The sequence below is a fragment of the Diaporthe batatas genome (assembly GCF_019321695.1).
Source record: "Diaporthe batatas strain CRI 302-4 chromosome Unknown Contig00005, whole genome shotgun sequence".
In the NCBI taxonomy this organism is placed as follows: domain Eukaryota; kingdom Fungi; phylum Ascomycota; class Sordariomycetes; order Diaporthales; family Diaporthaceae; genus Diaporthe; species Diaporthe batatas.
This window is the reverse complement of record NW_025408552.1, coordinates 408,072-424,925: the sequence shown is the minus strand read 5'-3', so window position 1 is coordinate 424,925 and position 16,854 is coordinate 408,072. Positions and strand designations below refer to the sequence as shown.

The window sequence follows — 16,854 nt, the reverse complement described above, 5'->3', positions numbered from 1 at the left end:
GTAGTCTTGAGCGTTTACCACTGTTTGAAGGCGCTACATACGTTTTATATGTACGGGGATTAGAAATGAAACCACCCACGGAGCCATATCTCGTGTCAAGTCATCAGCGGCCTCAGTCTTATGTCATGTGCGACTGCAAACGGAACTTTGTCGAAGTCAGTCGGACTTGGAGGGAGAGACTTTTCTACAGTGTAGTAAAATCGATGAAAGACAAATTAGAGATTAGAGTAAAAGCATGTGTCGTCTGTAAATCCAGGACATGGTTCATTGCAGGGTAAATTAGGGAAACGAAGTTTGGGACTGGATGCAGTCTTTGCTAAAAGAAAGATGGGAATGGATAGAGAGTGTCACGAGAGAGCTTGACTTTCGCAATTTCAATTTCCTAGGTATCTCGTCTTCTATTGACATCCTTGTTGGAATGCGCAACCCGCGACCGGACCCAAATTCGGGTCGTACTGCCTGAGACCACCACTTGCCTATGGTCGCAACCGATACCAAACAAGAGTCTCCGAGACACTTCAATTACCGCCGAGCCACTGATATCGCACGGAAATTCCACGGCCATCATGGCAAAACGTGCCTAGCCACAACACACGGTGGCCTCACGAGAAGCGCTTGTCTGGTTGCCGCTGAAGGAGTGATATTGTCAGACAGAGCTAGCCGATAATGTCTTGATTTGAGGTGATGATATTCAAACTCACTCATGCCCCATGAACTCGTAGTGAAAGACAAAAGAGCCCAAAAATGCGCCGAGAAAGATGCAGATTATGATATAACCGTTGTAGTACATGGCTAGCCTAACGGGCGATCAATACGTTAGCCACGCACTTGTGCCACACCCGCAGAATCTAGCTCGCAAGATCTAGTTGATATCCGACTAAAAGGGACCGAACCCTAAATAGGTGGCCAACCATAAGGAATAGTAAAATGTGCTTTGATGTCAGGAGGGAGGGGGCCATGAGAACACATACAGCATTACAAAGTACGCCACAGCGAACTGGCACATGTGGAGAAAGGCCCGAACGACCTGCTCGAGCACGGTGGGTCGGAAGCGGCCAGATGGGATGTTGCCAACGGGGCGCACGCTGATGCCGTGGTCCTTGCTCTCCGAGCCTACCTCCTGGACACCGGGGCCGGCGGCGCCAACATTTGAGCTGTTACTGGCGCCGGAGTGCTTACGCACCAGCAGCGCATCGTATTCCTTGACAGCCCTTCTTAGAAACTCGAGGAGCATGACAAGCAGAAGCACGCCGATGCATGAGCCTGCAAACATGCCGCGGCTGGTGACGTGCCACGAGCTCGAAAGGAAGCATGAGTCGACCGTGTTCCAGTTCCAGAGCATCTAGTATGGCGTAGCTGTAATTAGTGGGTTTCCTTCTCCGAAGCATAGGCTAAAAGATCTGGCCAGAACTCGGATGTTAATGATACGTACAGAAATCTTGCACGAGTGGCCTGCGCCCATGCTCATCGACATGGCGCTGGTGGTTGCGGCGGCGGCTGAGGACGCGGTGCCAGTAGCAGCCATGTCCATGGTGGTTGAAGTGCCCATATCCATGTGATTCATGTGGTCCATTTTTGAGATCGAGGTCCCTATGAAGGGCGGAGAAGTTGGAGTGTCTCAAATTTGGGTGGCTTGCAGCCCGGAATGAGCGTTTGCTGAACGGTAGCTATGGGTGAAGCAAGGGGGGTTCACGACCGCAAGAATATCAGCAACAGCAGAGGAATGAGGGCTCATATATCAGACTGATATAATTACGAAGTCCCAGCCCCTCCAGGTAGGACTAAGCCCAAGGGCGGCTTCGAGCTTCTCAAGCACCGGAAGAGCACGCGGTCCAAGCTTACTCTCCATTCGCAGACCGGCGCCTCACGCTACCTTCCCTATTGGCTGAATAGCGGACCCGTTGGAGGCCCGCAGTCTGATATGGGATGAGGTACTGGGGTGTTTGCGCAAATTTGAGCACGTTTTCTGCAGCTCGTGTGTAACTTGTGCCTCCGCCAAGAGGCTCGGGTGGATTCACCGATGGTAGCGCAGCAGACGACGCCGTGCAGGAACGAAGCGCAACTATGTAGGATTCCTTCGGGAGTGTGTGAAGCATGGGACACGAAAACTTCGATATTCAGGGCCAAGAGAAGAAGAGTGAATGAAGCTCGGGTTGGTCATCTCTGACGAAGGCCGTGTGAACGCAGGTCCTCGCTTTCGCATAATATCCACAACTAATGCAGGCTTTTAACTATGTTCCAATTATCTGAAAAATTCTTTCATACAAGTGCTTCCTCATTTGCAAATACGGGCAGACGCAATTTTGCGCCTCACACGATGTTATCTACCGTGCTCAAAGTAGGGATAGGTGGTTTCGTTTTTAATCCCCATATATATAAAATGTATGTAGCGCCTTCATATAGTAGTAAACACTCAAGACCCAGCGTTTAAAGAAATACAGTGCCAATAACAGTGGAAAGAGAACACCCAAAGTAGGGATAAATCACTAAATCTAGGGACTTAAAATAACTCATCATCCCACCCAGCTACGTACATAGCAATATTTAGTACTCCTCCGCCACAATAGATATTACTGGGGTTTCGCCCAGTATTTCGAATTTCTAGTGTTGATCTCTGCTAAATTCATGGAATTTCATTGTACTGTGTATTCATGTTTCACTATGTGATCTTAGCATTTCACGTTTTGCGGGCAGCAAAGTTAACTGAAGGAAAAAGACAACCGGTGTCTTAATAGAGAATCCTAGCGCACTTCTTATGATCATTTGAATAAACGCACTTGCATGCCATCAGTGCCGCAGACCCTTCTGACATCCCTCCACTGACCCAAGCATGTCCAAAGCAGGAACTGCAATGTCTCAGGTGCTTGTTGTGCCATTCATTCGGGCCTGGCAGGGCCCGCATATGTAATCGCGTCGCACCTCTTCATTGTCGAGTGTGTAAATGTTCCCGCAACCTCCCCATTCGCCATTTGCACGTTCACAGTTTTGTTGCTCCGTGTACTCTTGTCCCTCGACAATATGTTCGCAAGAATACCTTGTGAACACCACCCATATCCAACACATTGTTGCTAAAACAAGAAGTCATTACAACTTTCTGATTGAGGCAAGGATTATATTGGAAGAAATAAATGGTGGACTTCAGTGTTAGACTTGGGCGGTCCTGATTGAGAGAATGATTTCTCTGCTGACTGGAGTGCGCGGTATGTTATGCCTTCAAGCTGCTTTCGTTGTTGAAGATAAGGTTTCCAACCGGTGATTCTGCGTAATTCTCCAGTTATGGGAAAAAGAAATTGCATTCGAATTTGGGTTCAGTGGTTTCTTGCTGATGGTAAAAGGAAGGCAGGGCGTCGCCTCAAAGGAATAGAGTGCACAGTTTATATAGGTGGAATATTATGAATCATAGGACCATTATTCAAGACGTGATTCAGAATGTTTGATGCTTCAAGGATCAAATGACAATCACTGGTGATTTTAGTGATGAGCATGCACCTTCATGTGAGTAGAGCAGGATGAACAACACAAGAAATAGCGCGCCGCTGAATCTATGCGTTGAAGTAACTGGGACAACACAACGATGCCCATCCTTGTTTTAGAACAAGCAGTGTTAGAAATACCTGTGATTTGCGATTTTGAATGACTAGAAAGTATTTCCCATAAGTTGCATTTGGTTATATACTGCGCAAGCCTTCATACCGCCTGAAGCTCTTACTAGAGCATTTCGTTCGTCCCTTCTATCGAGGATTTCAACTCAAAAGTTGGCATTAAGTCGCTTGATGTGTGTCAATTCGCACCTCTCGTGTCACTGCACATGTCTACCCAGGGAATTCAGGACAAGTCTGCCTTCAAATCAGAATAGATGGGAGCGATGGCGGAAACCTCCGAATGCTAGGGTGCCATATGTATTGTGGCACCAGTTGACAACAGTCTTTCTCCGACCAAACGGAGGGGCAAAGACCAGCGTGAGGCGCATGCGTCTTAGTAACTTTCCCCTTGACCCGTGGCTGTTGTCCGAGGTCTACCATAAGAAATGACACCTCTACCACTTATGTTTCTGAGCCCCTTCAAATGTTCGGATGACTTTGTCCCGTACCTACTTAAGCAGTTACTTAAGTAGTCAGGGATGATCCCCCAAACTGCCTGTCCCTCTCGAATTCGATCGAGGCTTACTTTCGTACAGTATTGCGCACGTTTTCAACATCATATGGCTTCCTTGGTATATGGCAGAAAATCCGGAGTCGGTCTCACTATTTCGGTTGATGCAGATGCTTCCATATTTGTTCCTCCTTTCGAGGTGGCCCGGGTCCAGAGCTGAAGACTGTGTTTAGATGCCCTTGTTAGTCGTCAAGATCACTGGGCCGCAAGCCTAAGTTGGTTCTGGACTGGTGGATTGGATCTTACTCCGCCACTGTAGCCAGATTATGCTAAAGGCTTTGGCTCTTGGGTGGTTCAGGGGAACACAGCGGGTAAGTCTACTCACACGGCTTTGAAAGTAGCTATGGGTTCACACCAGTAAACCGGCAAGCGAGTTTTATCTTCCCGGAGGTGGGTCGTTTAATTTAATTTTCCAGTGAAGCTTTTCCTGCTGTTAAATGCTTGCTGGAGACTCGTTCAGGGCCAAGTGAGGTGCTAATAGTGATGTCGATACCTCTAGGCTAGGTGCTGACCCGTGGTTTTCATCACGGCTCACAAAGACAGCTAGTTGTACCTGTAATTAATATGTCGCAATGGAGTACAAGATTTCTTTCACTAGAGAGTGGGGAGATCACCCATGGTAATATTGTACTAGATTTGCTTGGGATATTTTGGCCCCAGCCGACTGGAGCTTCAGTAGGTATTTTTGAAGACATATGTTACTTCAAAGATGATCTGAACCATTTGTACACTTATTTGTCCATCGATGCAGATGAAACATGTGTAAACGCCAACCCTTCGGAATAGGACGACCGTTTCCACATGCCATCAGATCCTGATTCTCTTGCCCAAAAACAACCCAACATATGCTATCACGCGGTACACGACGCCGATGGCAACCAAAACCCCTATATTCCGCCACGTCGCGTCCAGGCTGTAGCCCATCGCCGCAGCCGCCATGTCCGTCTGGTACAGGTATCCAAAGGGCCTGACGAGCTCGCCAAAGTACAGCTCGCTAAGCCATACGCCGGGCGACATGCGCCAGAGCCAGACCATGTTCCACTTCGAGACCTGCGCGAGCGTCGGCGCGGCCCCGCAGAGGATACCCACGATCAGGGAAGCCATGGTCGCGAGCAGGGGCGCATCTTCCCGCTTCGCGACCATCGAGATGACGGCCGACATGCCATACACGCACCAGAAGTATCCCAGGTTGGCCACGAACGCGAAGCCCCAGGGGATGACGGGCTTGGCGAGCACGAGTGTGATGGTGGAGAAGTGCATGCAGGCGACCAGCATCCGTGGCAGCACGCAGAGCACCTTGGCCAGGAAGTACGCCAGCCGCGAGTGGCCGGCCTCGGCCTCGCGGCGGTGGAGCAGCATCTCCTCGCTGAAGACGCGGACCCCCGGGGCCGCGGAGATGAGTCCGATGGCGACGCCCATGAGGAGCGACAGCTGCGGGACCGACGTGAGGTCCACCGCGTTGGAGAGGATCGAGAACTCGCCCACGTATATCCCGCGGAAGAGAACGCCGTTCCGGCTGTTCTGTGCCAGGCCCAGGAGAGCCGCGGCCACGGAAGCCAGTGCCATTTCGAACCAGAAGGATGTCTTGTCGCGCCACTGTTGTACCATCGCCCGCCGTAGGCACAGCCACGTCTGCTTGAGCCGTGGCGCCCCGCGCTTCTTCAGCGCCTCAAGCATGGCCGGGTCGCGCAGTGATTGGTGTTGGTCTATCGGGAGGCTGATTCTGCTCAGACTCATCAGCGACGATGGCGTAACTGATAGCCGGCGACCATGGGATGAAGACAAGGTGCTCACGGCCGAGGCGTGGCGTTCTTTTATCTGAGCGTGCTGACGGGAACCGGCCCAGTTGGAGATTAGCCAGTCCCTGCTGATATCCCCCTTGGCCTTGTAGGCACGCCCGTTGCCTGTGATGATATCGGTTACGACATCGCCCGAATTCGCGTGCCGCGGGAAAATGAAGCCACAGTTCTCGAAGTACCGTTGGACATACTCCTCGGGGCCCTCGTAGATGATCTGACCGTTCGCGAGCAGGATGAGCTGGTCCAGCATCTCGAATATCTCCATGCGTGGTTGGTGAATGATCACGATCACCGATATGCCAATTCGGGCAATCGCCTTGAGGGTGCGAATGATCGAGGACGCGGCCGTTGCGTCCAGACCAGATGTCGGCTCATCGAGAAATATCGCCATTGGTGCCGCTGCGAGCTCCATTCCGATGCTTACGCGCTTCCGTTGGCCACCGCTGATCAATGGCTTTCCGACAGTTCCTACCCTTGAATCGCGGACGTGAGACAATTCGAGACAGTCAATGACACTGTCGACGTGGGCACGAATATCCTTGTCTTCCCAAGTGCGCGGGAGACGCACGCGGGCGCTATGCAGGATGTTCTCGTATACAGTAAGTTCTGCGAGGACGATATCATCCTGTGGTACAAATCCAACCTGCTTTCTGAATCTTTTCATCTTATTTGGGGCATCATTTACCATGACAACACCTCCCGTGTTCGTAGTCTTACCCATGAGCACGTTCACAAAGGTGGACTTGCCCGCACCCGAGCCGCCCATTACAGCAGTCAGGGCGCCCCTGTCGATGGATCCTGTGACGTTCTGCAGGATGGGTCTTGCCATCCCTTTGGGCTGGAAGCTGAGGTCAGCGTACTGGAAGGACAAGCCCAGGCGCGCGGCGTCAGTAGCCCTCTGCATCGACTGCACGAAAGACCTGAGTTCGGGGGACAAGTCCGTCATGTCCTGGATCCGTTGGCCCTGCTCCATCGCCAGGGCAGCCTCAAACCCTGTCAGCGCGCGCCGAGGCGTCCCAGGCTCGGAGACGGGTGACAACTCCTCGTCGACGTGAACACTTCTGTACCCCGTAGCTCGATCGGTCATTATTCGCCGCAGGCTGGGGCGGGTTGCGATGTTTCCAGCCGTAGAGGGATGAACGCCTGAGCTTCTCCTGGCACGTTTCCGGACTGTGAGAAGAAGCATCCCAACTATCAGGCACACGTCGAAGATCATCAATACCGCGAGAGGGATATAGAAGCGCTGGGATAGAGACCCAGCGGGGCAGGCGCTGCCGACGGCACAGGGCGTTGGCTGTGCCGTGCCAGGGGGACAGTAATGCCCAGCCGGGCACTTGAACTTCTCCATGCCACCCCTGGGGCAATAGAACCCGCCTTGGCAGATGACCGGCTCGAACGGCCCCATACCGGTGTTTTCATGCCAGATCTGACAGGTCATACCTGCTGCTCTTGATATTTGGCATACGTCAGGGGGTGGGCAGTATTGTGGTAGTGAGTTAACTGTGTTGTTCCGACCTGAAGGCGAGTTAGTTAGTTTTACCATTGCGAAGTCAGAACTGGGCCTTTTACCCACACAAGAAACCCTCCTTGCAGCCCTCGCGCAGCCACTTCTCCAGGCCCATTATCTGCAGTGGAACAGCATAGGGGCTTCTATAGCCTAGTGGTGAAGTTAGTCCTGCTACGGGTCCTAAAGTGTTGCATTCTAGAATATTCCAAAAGGTGAAAGACGGGGATCCGTAAAAGGTGAAAAGTGATGCTTACATGGCGCGGCGTCGACCATAGTCTCGTGGTTTGCCCGCTGGTTGACCGCGCGGTAGAAGGTCTCAGAGAACCTAGTGTGGTTCACGCCGGTACAAGCGGCGTCGTACGGGCTGAGGCTCGAGTCGCCAACTGTGACGAGATCATCCTGCTCGCGGTCGAAGACCAATGGCGTGCTGAGATCAGGTCCATTGGATGCGTCCCATATTGGACCAAGAGTCACGTCTTGTCTGGAGATGACGGCGCTGTGTGTCGGCCTGAACCACTTTCCCCCTGTGTATACATCAATCCCATTCGTCTGGTTTCCTATGCACTCCCATGCCGCGGCGCTGCTGTCTGAAATAGGCGTCTGTCTGTAGGCGCAGAGACAGGCTTGCGTATCGAGAAAGGCTGGGCGGTTGAGTAGGCCCTGCGGGAGGAAGGGATCTTGTGGGATTTTTGCCAGCTCGAATGTAAAGTCGTCCGACGTTGTGGATGCCGCTGGAATATCCATCTTAAGTCCGAGGGCGGGGACCAGAAGACGCTATGGAGGAGAGCCAGATGTGCCGCAGCCAGAAGGACATCTGACTGGATTTCCTCGGCTCGAATCCGAAAGGCCTGATACCCTGTCCTTGATGGGTGCAAGCGTGTTCAGTATCAGAAGAGGCTGAAAACACCGGCCGGTTGGGCGCAGAGCCCTCGTGAGAGCGAGCCTTCCATCCTTATGAACCGCCTGAAAACCGGTGCGCAGGCAACAACGGCAACTGATCCTTTGGCATGTTTTGCTCCACACGACGCAGCCGAGTTGAATCCCCACCACTGGGTGGTCTCTCGGATCTTTTGCCGCCCGGGCGGGTCTCTGGTGCGGAAGAGCGAGGAGCGCTCCATCTGACAGCATGGCTCTGATGGCTGGCGAGGATAAGTCGGCAATCTCGCCACGGCCTGTCTGCCCTGTCTGCCCTGTCTGCCCTGGGCGGGTGAGATGAGACCACCGCTCATTTCGGAGACATTGGTAGTTGCTTGGTACCCAGACGTCAGGGCAGGACGGAAGTGCGTGCTGACCAAGATCCACGGCCTCTGCTGAGCCTTGGTGGAGGATTTGGGTGGAGGATCTGGGTGGAGGATTTGGGTGAAGGATTCAGAATGCTGCCGTGGTTGAGCCAGGGCGGGGAGAAGTTGTGGGCCTCCCGCAGCGCACAGCTTACTGGCAGGGACTGACTGGTCTAGGGCTGAGGCTGTGACCACTGACCACACCTGATCCAGGTGCCTAAAACCCCTGTTCTCCGGGCCACCCGCAGCGCTCCCAGGGTTGCTCGTCCCTGCTGAATTGCAATTTGATGCTTGTGCCATGCAGACGAGACATCACTCGAGTGGGCCGTGGGTTTATTCTAATGGGACAAACACCATTTTGGCAGGGCGAGCAGCAGCATAAACTCGTACGCAGAGACCCTTGCTTGATTCCTTGGATTTTACCACACCTGGAAATCGAATGAATGTTCGATGACCTCTTGCTTATTGCAACTTGACATCTGCCAAGTAGCATGTGGTTGCAGCGTGAGGTTGTGTCTTATGCGAATGAGCAGACCAACACCTTCCAGAATTACGCCTTGATCAGTCACTGATTGACCTCGTCCATATCAAGGTCCATGCCAAAAGACCAGCACCTAGATCTGGACTGGTGTGCTCTCACCCACTGACTTGGATAGAGAACCACCGAAAACACTCGTATGACCATTTCCTCCCATCTTCACCATTCGTTGTTCATCTTCTCACCCAGTCCTTTTGGTTTCAACTGGGAGGCCGCAGCCCCGTCCAGTGCCTGCCCGACCGACCCAACACGCGTGGTTGCTTCACTCGCGAAGCTCGAAGGCAGCCGGTCACTAGTACACGTCGTGGTCGTGTAACCCTCCTGCCCCAGCACAGAGCTGCTCCAGCTTTTGTCGCCGGGGCCTGAGGCGGCAGACCCGACAGCAGTCCCGGACTCGAGCGACTCGCCCCCGAAGGCACGGGGTGGCCTCCAGTGCAGTCTCCCAGGCCTCTCCATTGAATTGTTGGGCCGAGTAGCGCGCTTGAGCTTCCTCGAGGCCTCACGGAAGAGCTGGCGCGCGTGTGGCATGCAGGCCACCGAGATACCCACGCAGACTTCTATGCAAGACCAGATGACGGTTTCCAGCACATCATCTGTCGAGATGGGACCCTTTGTTAGCATTTCCTGCCCATGAAAGATGGGAGTGGGGACAGGGCTCGTACTGGTGAGGTTCTCAGATGTCGCGAACGTTGACAGGTTGTGGACTCGGATGGCGCCCACAATCGTGAGGAATATTCCAACACCAAACATGGCGAAGATACCGAGCTTCTTATGCAGCGGGTGGTTCAAATTGTACAGCTGCGTGAACGGCAAGACTAGCATCCACGCGTCCAGTACGACATTCACACCACCGTGGCCCAAGCCCAGGTTGTTCAAATCGACAACGACACCGCGTGGCACCTTATCCTTCCAGCCTTCCCAAATCAGCCATGTCGGTTGTCTCTGAACCAGACCAAGTATGAAGCAGAGAACGCCCACCAACAGGGTCAAGAAGAGTGTGGTCCAGACCACCTTTCGGAACTTTTCATCGGGGAAGATTCTGAGAAAAAAGGCCAGTATCGATGCCTTTACCATTGCTATGATGAGGATATAGAGCTCTTGGACCGCCAAGAGGATCTGTCATATGTCAGGCAGGCGTTGAAACGCGATGGACTGCGCAAATGACCGGACTGGGATGACGCACCTTGAGAAATTCTGTGATCTGGTACTCGCTGAGTACCCAAATTTGCAAACCAAGCCCTTCTGGAATCACTGAACGAAATTTGTCAGAAGGCTGCTTCACAACTTGGCCCGTTCTTAAGGCTTACACAATTGGGTCAGAACTATGAATGGGACCAGCAATATCTGTGCAAAAGTCAGTCATCATGTGTAGACTCTTCGTTTAGGTATCGCCCAGCTTCCAAGGTTGATAGAGATGAAATCGCAGACGTACAAATGACGCTGTCACCAATTATCATCGGGGCCCCACTTCGTAAATCTCAAAAACTTCACCACCATCCGTACGATGAAGAAGACGGTGGCTAGGGCAAACATGGCCAGGGTCACCACGCGGACAGAATGGCGGCGATCCCGTGACGGTAGCCCGCATGTTGTTCTCGTGTAGTTGACAAACGCTCAGCAACATGTCAGCACCGGACGCATGAGTCGATTGGTGCTGAATCGTATCTGTAGGTTGCCCAGTCTTCCGGGGGTACTCACATAAGGATTCTATCACCGTGCAATCCTGCTTTACACAGCCGATGACAAGCTGGCCGAATCCCGGGTCCGCACAAAGTTCCGGCTGAGTCTTACCGAAGTACTCCGGTTGCTGCAAAGCCTGGGTTGTGCATATTACCTAACTTCACAGTCAGCATCAAGAGAACCCAGAGTAATTTACTTGGCTCTCATCTGGGGCCGTCAGATGTACTGACACCGCATTGTGGAGGAACTTGTGCCGCAGTGAGCCCCAGCAGACACGGTCCACCGAGCACGACCAGGAGCCAGGAGATCAACATCGTGAGATTCGCACCAGTGATCAAGGGGCCTGATTTCAGGTTCGAGGTCTGGGCACGTCTGAGCTCCTTATATGAGGACCGAAAGGCCAGCCCTCGGCTCGGGCCTGCCCAGCCCAGAGATCTGCAAGACGCAGCGGGTTAAGCGTCGAGCGATGCAATCAGGTAGCGCACGAGACGCACAACTACGGAGTTTGCAGCTAGATCATAACCAGTCTGCCAGTCTGCGTCACTCAGTGAAATTCGGGACTTGCCAACAAAACGAATATCCAGGGCTCATAACCGAGCACTGGCAGGTCCCTAGCGGGGCGATCGGCACCCAGCAACAGAGCGATGGAATGCTCACACCCCACGTCACTCACCACAGAAACGAGGTTCTAGCCACTCATCTGGTCTGAGAGGACACGGGACTGCTAGAAACTTCCGTGAGATGGACCAGCCTGCCGGCCTCTCCTCATGTGGCCCATGCATCAGTCTCCCAAGCCGGGCAGTGACTGGATCAAGATACGGTACCAGCATCAAAGAAAATGGAGCCGTCACCAGATTCGCCCATCCCAAGAGGCCATACTAATTTCCTTTGTTGCTATGATATGGGGGAGTGATCGGCAGCCAAATGACTACCTAGGTACCAATGCCATGCTTGCCGAGCCAACAGCCCCAGAGAGCTCGGCCGCATGTGACTACCAGTACCTAGGTGACAACAGCTATAGTCAACAGATAGCCAAGCCGTCCTTAAACTCTTTGGTATCCCAAGATAATAGCTATTAAGTTGTATTAGAAGAACTTCAATATTTCTTAAGTTTACATCTAGGTGCCTAGGTAGGTACTTACACACCCACTCCTTTCAAGGCTCCACAAGAGTTTTCACACTTTTCGTCCGGAGTTTCACATCCAAATCATCCAAACCAAACTCCTGACGCTAGTGGTACAATCATCTTCCAAGATAGAACCCTTTAAAATCTGAAAGCTTAGGGCGCGGGGTCTCGATCAGAGCAGATTATCCAAGGCTACTACCGCGCTCCCCGCGACACAAAGCAATGCTCTCAAAGCTCCTCCACTGCGATGCCTTGGCACGCAGCACGTAGACCACAACAGACTGCACCAGCCTCGCTACCCCGCCATTTTACATCTCCTTCTCACCAGTATGTCACTAATCACATGCAAGCTTCCTTTTCCTTACTGGAAGACTGCTATATAGAACTTAAATAAAACTACTCCAGGAGGATCTTGAATATTTACCACTATGTCAAGGGAGAGTACACCTTTGGGGTATATACTGAGGTACTAATCAAGAACATTGAACGAAACCACTTGAAAAACACGATGCTAGAGAGAATACACTGAGTCTACGGGCACCCGTGGATGTTACCTCAGCCTCGTGCCTCACAGACAAGGCTAGGAAGCGTCGCTGCCGACAGCGCCACTGACTAGGATCGTCAACACAACTGAAAGTCGCCCAAACACTACCTAGGTACCTAGGTAATCTGCCTCGCCTCCCCCCTGCTTCCTATGTAGTAGATCTCGAAGTTGCTCTCATTTTGAATTGACATTGCCCAGCATCGCTCTTCCAAATACAAAGCACTTGAGGTCCAGCTCGCTGAGCTCCAGGGCTCCGGCAGCCGGGATATTTTCAAGATTAATTCTCATCTGTGGCTCATATTCTAGCTGACTGGTGAGAACAAACTCTGCTTACTCACTGCCTGAACACTTTGGCTCAACCTTGCTCTGCTTCCATACTGCTGCTTCAGTGTTGGTGGCTGCACATCGCCATTAAGTGTGATGCTTTGAGAGAGGGCTGATATGACACAACACCTCCGTCTTCCCAGCTATAAATTCCATGACAGTTCTTCAGGACCTCTCGGATTACAATAGAAATGATTTCTATCATGTTGAATTAACCACATGCATATTTGTGGTCAGCTTATTTGGAATCAGAAGGTGCTTTTTAATGTAATTAACTCTCTTTCTTATCTCTACTTACTTCTCTAGAGCTCCTAAGGTCACAGTAGAAGTTCCAAGGAATATCCACACTTACCCAACTTAGTCGACTTATTTTCACTTACTATCACCTAACTCCCTCATCTTCCAGACATTACTTTAATCCTTCCACTATATAAAGGCACTATATATATCCTTAGACATATATAGAATAGAAGTAAAACCACAACTATATAAATATATATATATATATATATATCTAAGCTAAACATTATTTTATATCAAACTCACCACACCCAGATCATCTTTAAATTTGCTCACCTCCTAGAGCAATTTTGTTCTTAGGTGGTGCTTATATCCTAAAGGCACACGATCGCTTCACATACAATCGCTTCACACATGATCGCTTCACACATGATCGCTTCACACACCACCTCCCACAACCTACCACCTATCAACAACATCTTTCAGGATCCCATGGCAGGCATCTAAACCACCTTGAATTCTCATCAAAATCACCTACCTGGGCAAGGGTCACCAAAAATTGGCTGGACATTGTTCCATGTCCATCCTGCTGCGTCCAGATTGGGAGACCGTTGATGGGATTTCTAGGGCTTGCACTTCTGCTTTGCTTACTTGGAAACCCGGCGATCCAAACAGACTGGCAAGGGAGAATTCAGAAACAAGCAAGCAGGACAGCACGGAACTCGCGTCATTTTTCCATGTCCATCCTGCTGCGCCGAAATTGGGAGACGGTTGATCGGGTTTCTGGGGCTTGCGCTTTTGCTTTGCTTACTTCAAACACCGGCGATCCAAACAGACTGGCAGGGGAGAATTCAGGAACAAACAGAGCAGGATAGCAAGGAACTCGCGTCTCTGCTCGAGGGGAGAACCGACTCACTCCTTCCCAACTTCCACCTACCACCCACCACCCACCACCCACCACCCCTTCCCATCCTACCTGCCCAGCCTACCGCCTACCGGGTACCCAGTTGGCCAGCCCGTCGGCCAGCCCACCGACCAGCCTTCACCGACCAGCCTTCACTGACCAACTTCCACCTACCACCCACCACCCACTACCCAGTAGCCTTCCCACCCTCCCCATCCTACCTGCCCAGGTGCTCAAATGCAGCGCTACCTTGACTACAACTCCCAGCCCGTCTGGGCTGGCAATGGTGTTCCAATCTTCGACCCGTTCCTGCCAATGCCTCGCCTCCGTGGCCACATCACCATCCCCTCACCCACGAGCGGCTTTGCCTTCCACCAGGCAGGTGCGACACCCGCCCCCTTCAGATTCGAACTGCCCACGCAGTTCCCGGCTGCACCATCCAACGCCTTCAGCTCAAACTTCCACGATGTAAGTCCTTCCTCCTCTTCCGTGACTACAACACTCAACTTCAAGCCACCCAGCGCCTTGTCGTCCCACCACCACTGCCTCAGGGTCACACCCCACTGCCACTCCTTTGGTCACCCATTTTTGCTTCCTTGCTCTTGCTTTTGCCAGTCCTTCGTTGAACTACATTCATTGGGTTCAGCTTCTGGAGCCCTAGGGACCGTGGTGTCGCTGCCTCAGCCTCGTCCTTCTTGGTTGGTTTTCACCCTCTTGGTATTTTGCTTGATCTTGGTTTCGTCCCATGGCTTTCGTCCCATGGCTTTCGTCCCTGGTTTCCGTCCCGACTTTCTACTGCTTTCAGCATCAAAAGTCTGAGGATAGCTACCACAAAGATGCAAAGCCTGGCTGACAAGAGTTAATGCAGTCTACCATGGACCCTGTCCAGCCTGCTGCAGAGCCTGTGGCCAAGGGCGAGGACCCGACCTCCTCAATCCCATTGATCTGCCTGCTTTGCCCAAAGCACCCCAAATTTTCCGACATCTCTCACCTACTAACCCACATTTCCTCCAAGTCCCACCTGGCAGCCCAGTTCAAGCTACAGCACTCAGGCAAGGCTGAGGACAAACATGCCCTTGATCAATACAAGCTATGGAGCGACAACAATGGTGTGGAAAAGCTGGTCGCCAATCGCATTGCAGCCAAGGAGCTGAAGAAGCCTGCAAAGAGACAGAGAATGGCAGGTATCAAGGTAAATGTCGCGTGTTGTAAGTTGTTTGTCCAGTTTGTTTGCTTACTCAGGGCGCAGAAAGAGACAGGGATGGATGTCAAGCTTGAGGCTAATGACAACATTGGTGCACATTTGGAACTCGCGCCTCTGCATCCCAATCCAAATATTTGGCACCTCCATGCCCCCCGCGACAACTCGTTCGCGACTTTCTACGGCACTCCTTCCTACATAGACCACAGTACCTATCCACTCCCCGACTCCCCCCAGAGCTCCGCATACATCAAGCAAGAGACCTCGCAGTCGGGAACGGATACCGGAAATACCAGTTTGCTCAGTTCCATCGGTGGCATTGATGATGGAAACGACGCATCGAAGCTCAAAGGAACCGTTTATCCTGGCATGGGTCTTTTCGATGCAGCAACTCCACTCCAGAAGCGTAAGCGCAACCAGAAGAAGGACGCATCCGTGATTCGCAACATGGAGATGACTTCTGCCTCGATCAGCATGGATGAGGAGGTTTGGGACATCACCATGTCTGAGGTTACTAGGACGAGGAACGTCTATGACAGCCCTTCAATCGACGGAAGTCCTGTAAGTCCTCTGCTCTTTCACCCGACTGACTTGTTCCGTCAAACTCTAACAAGATGGCTCAGGATTCCAGGGACGAGGTCCCTTCTACGACCAGGAAGCGTCGCAGCCGTCTGCCCACCTTGGCAAGCGCTGGCCCTCGTCGACAGACTAGAGCAGTCACACGTGCAGCCAACAACGCCAAGGTCGGCAGGCGCCGATCAGCTCGTCAAGCCAAGAAGAACATCAAGCTCGAAGGGGGACTGGAATCTGAGGATGACTCTGGTCATCGTCTCGATGATGATGATGATGAGGAGGAGGAGGCCGTCGATGGAGCCTCAGCAAGCGATGTTTTCCAGGACCACCATCAGGTCAGGCAGGGTATGTCAACCATGTTTACCTCCTTGGGGCCTTTTTACAGCCGTTCCGGTAAAAACTGACAAAACCTTGGTAGACATATCCGAGGCCGCCCTTGGGGCCGTTCCTGGCCACCGTTTTGATCTCTCCTTTCGACACGCCATGAACACCCTCCCGTCGAACACACCCTTGATGACGCCAGCCTCACTCTATCCACGGCAAGCCCAGAGCTTTTTCCCGGGCTTGGGCATGAAAGAGAATGATACCATGGCTTTCCCCGTGCACCATCACGGCGCCATGCATGGCTACTTTCCTCAGAATCGCCTCTCTATGCAGGCAGGCGCCAGTGGATTCAATCCGCTCTACTTGCAGCGCCAGGACAACTACCCCTTCCTTTACGGTGGTCATTCCTTCGAGGTGCCGAAGCCTGCGACTCCGGTTTTCCAGACCATGAACGGCTCTGATCTTGGCGGCCTGGGATCCGCACCTGCCTTCCCGCCTGGCCACGGTCAGCATGACGAGTTTAACATGTAATCGTGCCCAAGCTGCTTCTTCACAGACGGTTGACTCGACAAACCAAGTCTCGCTATCGGCAGTGGCATATTCATTAGTCATCTACACGGCATACCTGTCCCATGGCGACTGCGAATTGGTTCTTAGATGCT

General features: G+C 52.3%; 4 protein-coding genes across 4 annotated transcripts; 1 reads left to right on the top strand and 3 right to left on the bottom strand.

Annotated features, from left to right (window-relative positions):
* Positions 1-347: 347 nt before the first annotated feature.
* On the bottom strand, positions 348-1,691 carry KVR01_005533 (uncharacterized protein). Its single transcript, XM_044788830.1, has 4 exons — positions 1,433-1,691; positions 972-1,342; positions 702-797; positions 348-629 (listed from the first exon to the last, which is right to left on the bottom strand). Exons 1-4 carry the CDS (start codon positions 1,571-1,573, stop codon positions 581-583), a joined length of 657 nt encoding a protein of 218 aa, XP_044645978.1. The 5' UTR covers positions 1,574-1,691; the 3' UTR covers positions 348-580.
* A 3,099-nt stretch (positions 1,692-4,790) lies between these two features.
* KVR01_005382 (uncharacterized protein) lies at positions 4,791-8,815 on the bottom strand. The gene is made up of 3 exons (XM_044790752.1): positions 7,713-8,815; positions 7,525-7,608; positions 4,791-7,466 (listed from the first exon to the last, which is right to left on the bottom strand). Exons 1-3 carry the CDS (start codon positions 8,200-8,202, stop codon positions 4,960-4,962), a joined length of 3,081 nt encoding a protein of 1,026 aa, XP_044645827.1. The 5' UTR covers positions 8,203-8,815; the 3' UTR covers positions 4,791-4,959.
* A 620-nt stretch (positions 8,816-9,435) lies between these two features.
* On the bottom strand, positions 9,436-11,270 carry KVR01_004911 (uncharacterized protein; the record flags this gene model as incomplete). Its single annotated transcript, XM_044794938.1, has 5 exons — positions 9,436-9,869; positions 9,939-10,315; positions 10,745-10,796; positions 10,975-11,110; positions 11,187-11,270. 5 exons carry the CDS (start codon positions 11,268-11,270, stop codon positions 9,436-9,438), a joined length of 1,083 nt encoding a protein of 360 aa, XP_044645356.1.
* Positions 11,271-14,331: 3,061 nt separating this feature from the next.
* On the top strand, positions 14,332-16,723 carry KVR01_005292 (uncharacterized protein; the record flags this gene model as incomplete). Its single annotated transcript, XM_044790582.1, has 5 exons — positions 14,332-14,562; positions 14,963-15,286; positions 15,344-15,856; positions 15,919-16,213; positions 16,287-16,723. The coding sequence occupies 5 exons, from the start codon at positions 14,332-14,334 to the stop codon at positions 16,721-16,723; spliced, it is 1,800 nt and encodes a 599-aa protein (XP_044645737.1).
* Between the last annotated feature and the right edge of the window lie 131 nt (positions 16,724-16,854).

Bases quoted from the DNA above. Each gene is read 5' to 3' on its own strand.
- KVR01_005533 (XM_044788830.1), bottom strand. From the start codon at position 1,573: ATGGACCACATGAATCACATGGATATGGGCACTTCAACCACCATGGAC. The intron at 1,343-1,432 runs GTACGTATCATT...ACGCCATACTAG, and splicing joins GCCACTCGTGCAAGATTTCT to ATGCTCTGGAACTGGAACAC. The intron at 630-701 runs GTGAGTTTGAAT...TCACTCCTTCAG, and splicing joins TACGAGTTCATGGGGCATGA to CGGCAACCAGACAAGCGCTT.
- KVR01_005382 (XM_044790752.1), bottom strand. From the start codon at position 8,202: ATGGATATTCCAGCGGCATCCACAACGTCGGACGACTTTACATTCGAG. The intron at 7,609-7,712 runs GTAAGCATCACT...CTTCACCACTAG, and splicing joins TATGGTCGACGCCGCGCCAT to GCTATAGAAGCCCCTATGCT. The intron at 7,467-7,524 runs GTGGGTAAAAGG...ACTCGCCTTCAG, and splicing joins CTGCAAGGAGGGTTTCTTGT to GTCGGAACAACACAGTTAAC.